We start from the raw sequence: 8,045 nt of genomic DNA, 5'->3' as shown, positions 1-8,045 counted from the left end.
TCCTGAACATTTCAATGTCTAAGCAAATTTCAAGTCATGTAGTTCGGGGACGAGAGACAATATCAAGAGATCATGCTCACTGAACTCAAAGCTAGGATGGGCTAAGGGCATGCAATTATCAATTATTTTGAGCAACGCTAGCCCATGACTAGTTTCAACATAAGATGTGTGTTTGCTAGCTTTGCTGTGTGGTTGAGCTTAGCGTAAGGCAACCTTTCAAGCATGCATCATCTCTTCTCTAGGTAGGGTGATTCCACAATAATATTGTAGCCATGCATGCATTAAACCTTCTCTCACCAAAGTTCCCGCATCACAATGATAGCACAAACAACACGCAAGAAGGAGGACACTAGCCTGCAACCACAAGAACACATGTTGCCATCGACACCAACCTCAATATGAACAATACCTGCAAGTCGAAACAAAAAAAGCTCGTTGTAACAACAACAGTCCTTGCTTGACTTCTAGCACCCAACCGGAACAAGCAACATGCATCTCTCTCTCTCTCTCTCTCTCTCTCTCACACACACACACACACACACACACACACACACACACACACACATTGTGTGTTCATGCTCCTCCTTTGTTGTGTACTATCTAGGCCTAATTATGCAATGAAATAACATTTACATGTTCCTTTGGAATACCACAAGCAGCGGGATCATTTGTAATAAGCATTTTGTGACAGCTGGCAACAGTCGGAGACAGAAGACGAAGCCGAATCGGAGGAGGAGGAAGAGCATTATAATGCTGCGTCTGTTGGTGGGTTTTAGCGATGGTGTCAAAGTAGAGGAGCCAGAGCAAGAGGTGAGGACATGTTGGCAATCTGCTATCTGCTCGACTGTATGGGAGAGGGGCAAGCGTTTTTTTACCATTCTTGGGGCATCGAATTTTATATTCTGTTGCGTCCAAAGTAACATCACCCACATCCACATTTGTATGTATCTGTGGGGGTCTCTCTCTCTCTCTCTCTCTCTCTCTCTCTCTCACACACACACACACACACACACACACACACACACACACACACACACACACACATGCACATACACGCACAGACGCCCTCGCACGCGCGTGCACACACACACACACACACACACACACACCCACACCCACACACACACACACACACACACACACACACACACAATTACTAATAACGAAAATCCATGAAGAATATTACAGAGCCTATGGGGAGCATGTCGTCACTCAAATGATCACAGCACTATAACTGTAGACAGCTTAGAAGCAATCGAAATTGTGCTCATAATTCTGAGCTGGTAGCTCATTTACAGCAAAACCGAACTGACGTAATTGCTGAGGGAAATTTTGAACCAGGCGAAGTAATAGGCAGCATCTTGAGCAAAGACAAGGAGATTGCCGAGCATCCACAGTCTGACCTCTATAGAGAAAGATAGATACTGTAGCAACTCTCTCTCTCTCTCTCTTTCTCGTTTAATATAACATTTCGTTTTATTTAATTTCTCTCTCACTCTCTCTTTCTTGCATGCGTGCTCATGGAGACACACAATTGCACAGAAGCACAGACTGAAATTTATTTGTTAGGCCAATTCATGTCGGTTGTGCCATGCTAGTCATTGGAGATATTTTATTGTACTTCTGTTTAGAAGGTCCTTTAAGGCCAACACCCTTTGTTTTTATTGTGCAGTTGAATTGACTCCTTGCACAAGAGTCTTGTTTGTGTGTAGTTGATCATGGAGCCAGCAAGTGCAATTGCTCCAGCAATGCAAGTGGAGTCAGACCGACCAGAACTGGCCATCTTGTTCGTGGGAGTGAGCCTGGTTTTAGGGTTACTATGTCGACACATTCTGAGGGGCACAAGAGTGCCTTACACAGTTGCCCTTCTCATCCTTGGGATCGCTCTTGGAGTTGCAGGCAAGTTCAACCTTTTATTGGCCTCCAAATTTCCTTACTTTTGTGATGGCTTATTGGTTATAGTGAGCAGTGACTTTTTGGTTTGTTTTACTTTTTCTGAATTGCTGATTTTCTTTCGTTTTTTGTATGGATCATCTGATCTCGTGTGGCTTCTTTGGTCACTTTCCAAAAAAATGCAAGCATAGTAATAATCTGCAGTGGTTTGGCTTCTTTGGTTACTTTGCTCAAAAAAGATGCAAACAAAGGTGGCCTGAATTTGAAAACTGATTAAAATTGTTTTTACAGAGCCTTTTATACGTAATTAATTGCACAAAGGCTGAATAAATCGCTAATTACCTCAGGATTTTAGCCTTTCTTTGGCTTAATAATGTCTTATACATCCAGTGATTAAAATTGCTGATTTTCTTTCGTTTTTTGTATGGATCATCTGATCTCGTGTGGCTTCTTTGGTCACTTTCCAAAAAAATGCAAGCATAGTAATAATCTGCAGTGGTTTGGCTTCTTTGGTTACTTTGCTCAAAAAAGATGCAAACAAAGGTGGCCTGAATTTGAAAACTGATTAAAATTGTTTTTACAGAGCCTTTTATACGTAATTAATTGCACAAAGTTTGAATAAATCGCTAATTACCTCAGGATTTTAGCCTTTCTTTGGCTTAATAATGTCTTATACATCCAGTGATTAAAATTAAATGGTAATCGTGGATAGGTTTAAAGGCAGTTACTGTGGTAAGTCCAACTTGACCATCTTGTTGAAACTTGAGCACGTCCACGATGCATGTTGACATTGGTGCATACCAGCAGGTAGTGCTTGCCAGCTCTGCAAGTTGTGTAGACAATTTTAGGGCTATCTGTGTCTTGGAAGCTTCGATTAGCTGTGAATAAATGATGTAGATCTAGTGAATGCCTCCACTATGAAAGGTGTTACACCAATTTCCACTCAACAATCCCGTGGGACAGAGCCCTTTCTCTTTGATATGATAGTGGCCTCCATCAACCACGAGTCTGACCCTGTCTGCTGCAATGGTCCATGCCAGGGTCCCATATGTGGACTCTATATAGGTTAGTTGACATGACTGAAGTATCATATAACCAAAGCTTTGTGCGGGTCAGAGCTAGCAGCAGAGTCAGGGACAGAGGCATCTAGGCAAAGAGAGACAGATGCAGCCTGTTAGGGTTCAAGGAGGGTGGGAAAACCGATGATAAGAGGATATTGAGCGGCTCTCAGACAGGTCACCAGATGGGAGTGAGCTTCGGCAAGAGGCAGAGGCCCCTCTTGAGCAGTTGGACCTGCAGTCTGAGGTGCCCATGACAGTTCAACCAAAGGCAAATTAAAGGCTGCAACAGTCAATGGACCTTAAGAGGTGCAGTTAAAAGTGCCACTCTTAGTGGTGGCCATGGCTGAGCGATTGAAGGAGATTTCAGTGCTATAAACGGAAGGCAAGGTGGCCTTGCCAAACAGAGTAAATGGCATATTGCAAGAGATAAATCGACAAAACTGTATACCTGGCAACTATCTTTGCACATACTCCAAGCCGTACGTGACAAGAGAGAGACAGAGCGGGAGAGAGAAAGAAAGCATGCAGATGCGCCTCCTAGAGCAGAGTGCCACACCGGCATGACAAGAGAGAAGAGGAGAGGAGAGAAGAAACACATGAGCACGGGGTGCAATCTCCCCCCCGTGCAAGAGTGAGCATTTTCCTCTTGCACGTATTTCATTTATAGATTCTTCAATGCTCAAAATGAATACACATTGGCCGGCCGGCATGAATGACCATAGCTCCTAATGAGCACTCGAGTAATAAATGTACAGATCCCATATCCATAACATACTCCGGGGTTGACAAAGCAACTGCCCTCAGTTGCGGGGTGCAGAAGTGGTGGAGTCGAGTGTGAGGTACAAAACTTTCAGTACTTGCCTTCAACAATTCACATTGGTTGCAACGAATTAGTATCGCCAATCCACTGTTGATCTCCCATGGTGCGTGCAGTGTAGCTGAGAAGCTCAAGGTCGATAGATCGCATCTAGCCGCAGAATGTGTAGAGCAATGGATAAATAATAAAATAAAATAACACGGCTCTCTTCTTACTTTGATCCGCTCTTCTTCAATACTATTAATCATCTAACTATGCACGTTAGCGAGTGTTAATGATATTAACAGTTATAGTGTCTCTTAATCTGTCACAATCTACTGACGTATCAAAGTGAAACCGGCCTGTTCAATCCAAAAAGGGCGGTAGACTTTACTTCAAACCTTGATTTAGCTTTCACCCATTATTAGTCGTCTATTTTACCTGCGTTGTAGTGACACAAGAGAGGGGAATGGGATACAGATGCTAGAATGCACCTGTATGAGAAGACCGACACCAGATTGGCCCCTAACTTAGGCGCCCCTTTCGGTATTTCTTTATTCTTTAAAAGAGGGAATAAATGTTGTGGATCCCTACAAGCTGCCCCGCACAAACTTGGCTGAATTTCAACTGTTCCGGCCTGATTTCGGCAGCATAACTGTACTAGGACCCTTCACAGTCAGTATTCCCACGCATTGACTGACTTTCCCGACGCATATGGGCACTTTGCAAAACCTGGCGAGAATCTGCAGCACGCTGAATTCTCTGTTTTCAGCCCTGAAAATGCGCTAGATCACTTGTACAGCGGTCCCCTTGCGTCCCCGAACCTCCTGGGGGTATTAGGGTCTGTTTAGGGCCAAAACCCTAAACCTGCAAAAATACACAGCAGGCTGTAATTCACTGTTTCGGGCTCCGTTTCGCGTGCCGGTCGCATCCGTAGCAAGTCCTCGAGCTCCCGCACCTGTAGGGCTACTTGCCCTTTGAATCGGACGAGATTTCTGGTGTGAAACCTCTCCGAATTCACCTGTACCTGCGGGGGAATTAGCCGCTAGCTAATCCAGTACCTGTGCAAGAGGCTCTTGCCTCGGCAATCGCGCATGAACCCACACAACTGTACATTGGTCAAATGAAGAGCCCACTAGAGGGGCATAACATACTGCCAAAGGGGAGAGAGAGGGTAGTGCGTAGCGTGCAGGGCATCACTCCTGGCACCGCACTGTACATAGGAGGGAAAGCAAGCACTCCATAGCTCTTAACCTGTGACAAATTCTGCAAAAGCAGCCCCTTTCCCCTTCAAATTCAGCGCCCCCTTCTCTTGCATGAGGAAAGTGCACAGAATTGTGCCACTTGGCACATTTACGAGCATTTTCCCGTTTCGGGGTTGCCGCCTAAAATTCTCCCAACCGGTTGCCCAATTGACTTCACGGCAGAGTAAGAAAATGTTCCCCTTGTCATTCCGGAGGTAATGACGCCAACACATTTTCAGGTCCCAAAATAGCAGTTCCCTAAATTTTAGGAGATGCCGCCATTGTATCTTTTTAGGTCATCCGACCCTCTTTGTACACTGTGGCCACATCCAGAACTGAAATGTAGCCTCTGTAGCAAAGGATTCCACTTTGGCTAGTCAATGACCCCACTTGGCTAACCATAGTCCTTGTCCAACCATAGTGCTCTCTTGCCCTCAGGCCTGGACTCCCTTTGGACAGTTCCACACTAGCTATGCAATGCAGGGCAGTTAGATTTCCCGAGGGGTGTTTCCAAAAAGTGAAAGTAAATAGATAATAAGAAAGAAATAAAAAAAAAGGATAGATAGTAGTCACACGCTGGTGACATATCCCCCTCTTGAAATCTCAAACGTCCTCGTTTGCATCTATGTCGTTCATGCTCCTAGACAACACTGATGTATTCAACACCTGTCGACACATGTACGACACATACATGCTCATTGTCAACCGTGGTGTATTCAACACCTCGTCGACTCATGTATTGCTTGCGTGTGAACCCTGTCCCAATGACATAGTGGTAGCTTCGCACTTTGCCATTGCTTTGAGTCACTAACTTTCCAATGACAAAATGGTAGCTGCACATTTTGCCACTGTCTTATAGTACACGTTGGATCCCGTAACACTTTTGAGCATACCCAAACCGACAGTTTAAGAATGCAGTTACACATGTACTCTTTAATAGAAGGAATTACGGTATCCTTGACAAACTGACAAGAAATACTCACTTCTATAGCACTAACCAAACTTTTGGACATTCCATAAGAGCAATTGCCAAACTGACAATCTGTACAGCTCTAACATTCATGTAACAGGTATTTCATTTGAGCTCACTTTAAATACCATGTACATCATTTGTTTCAGAAGCCATTGTCACACTGACAATCCATGTAGCTTTGAAACTCAAAGGGTCAAGGTAGGTTGCAAATCGAAGGCTTCAAGGTAAAGTGATAACACAGTTGGTGACTCTGCAAGTTCACCTTCTTCCATCCACTTAGCATCCATTGGTGGATAGTTTCTGAACTTTACTAAGTAACGCCTAGCAACCTTGCCTTTCACTTTCCTTTCTTTGTGTGCCAAAATCTGTTCAGGGACCAAGATCTCGTCAAGTTTCTCGACTTCCGGCTGATCTTCAGCTGGCATATCTTCTGGCACATCACCCACATAGGGTCTGAGAAGACTCACATGAAACGCATTGTGAATCTTCCAACTGTCAGGCAATTTCAGCCTATATGCAACATCACTGAAAATGTCGCACACTTGAAAAGGCCCATAGTAACGCATGCTGAGCTTTGGAAACAGTCTTTCCTTGCCCTTCATCTTCTTTAACCTTGCCTTTTCAAAGCGTAAAAGCACCCAATCACCAAGTGAATATACCACTTCACGACGGTGACGATTAGCTACTTTCTTTTGCTTTGCCTGAGTCCTTTCTAAGGCCACTTTGACCTTCTTGTACATTTCATCCATGTCCTGAACATACTTATCTGCTTTAAATATCTTGTCCTTTGTATGCAGTATGGGAGGAACTTTCTTGCCACCTTCAACTATCTCAAAGGGTGCCTTGCCAGTTGATGAATGCACTGTATTATTGTATGCATACTCCACCAATGGCAAATACTGCTCCCACTTTCCTTTATGCTCTGACACATAGCACTTCAGCAGATCTAGGACATTAGAATTTGCCTCTTCTAACTGCCCATCTGTTTGAGGATGAAATGACGAAGAGAATTTGAGCGTGGTGCCCATATTCTCAAACAAACCTCTCCAGAACAAACTTGTCATGCGTGGATCACGGTCGCTAACAATCGACTGTGGCATGCCATGATACTTGAAAATATTGCTCATAAACAAGCGTGCCATCTGATCTGGCTTTATCTTCTTCCTGACAGGAATAAAATGAGCCTGTTTGCTGAATCTGCAAATAATGGTCCAAATACCATCGTTTCCTGTCTGCGTTCTCGGAAGATCAAAGATAAAATCCATAGCAATACTTTCCCATGGTTTATCTGGAATAGGTAGTGGTTGCAATAACCCTGGTGCCTTTTGCCTGTCAAACTTGACCTTTTGGCATATTAGGCATTCTCGCACAAAGGCATCCACATCCCTTCTCAATGTAGGCCAATAGAAGAATGTCTCAACCGCTTTAACTGTAGCATCAATACCACGATGCCCTGCATACGGTGGGACATGACTCTCTTCCATAACTTTGCGTCGCAATGGCTTTGTGACACACAATCTGCCATGCATCATCTGCCATGCATCATCATGAACCCGTCTTTAAGAAGATAGTGTTCATGACGTTGTCCATCCATTAGTTGCTCGAAGACCCTTGCAAAATCTTCATCATTTGCATACTGTTCTCTCATATCATCAAGTTCATGATGATAAGGAATCGACACAACTGAAATTTGTGGCTTCCTTGACAAGGCATCAGCCACAACGTTCTTCTTGCCTTCCACATGCACAATCTGAAAATGGAACATGGACAAGATATTTGCCCATCGCATATGCTTCTCAGATAACTTTGTTTGTGTCAAGAAGTATCGCAAGGTCTGATGATCCGTTTGGACAACGAAATCTGCACCTAGCAGGTAGTGTTTCCAACTTAAGAGCGCATGAATCACAGCCAGTAACTCTTTCTCATAGACCTGCATGGTCATCTCTGGCCCTTGCAAAATTCTGCTCTCATAGGCTACTACCCTGCCATCTTGCATTAGCACTGCACCAATGCTACTACCGCAGGCATCACACTGGACCACAAATGACTTCCTAAGATCTGGCAACACAATGACTGGA

The 8,045-nt window shown here is 44.1% G+C and overlaps 1 protein-coding gene across 9 annotated transcripts in view; it reads left to right on the top strand.

The window, feature by feature from the left end:
- Positions 1-652: 652 nt before the first annotated feature.
- Positions 653-8,045, top strand: part of SOS1 (sodium proton exchanger, putative (NHX7) (SOS1)) — a 234,962-nt gene continuing 227,569 nt past the window's right edge. For 3 of the 9 annotated variants that reach the window (XM_086519996.1, XM_086519995.1, XM_086519994.1), the window contains exons 1-2: positions 653-810; positions 1,713-1,899. In XM_086519996.1, the coding sequence (XP_086376122.1) occupies positions 751-810; positions 1,713-1,899 (247 nt within the window). In that variant the 5' untranslated portion in view covers positions 653-750. The other 6 variants (XM_086519997.1, XM_086520000.1, XM_086520002.1 and 3 more) reach the window with 6 other exon arrangements.

This window comes from Adiantum capillus-veneris, chromosome 9 (genome assembly GCF_014529385.1).
Source record: "Adiantum capillus-veneris isolate H3 chromosome 9, ASM1452938v2, whole genome shotgun sequence".
NCBI lineage: Eukaryota > Viridiplantae > Streptophyta > Polypodiopsida > Polypodiales > Pteridaceae > Adiantum > Adiantum capillus-veneris.
Note: the sequence above shows the minus strand (reverse complement) of the source record. Positions and strands in the feature narration are given on the sequence as shown.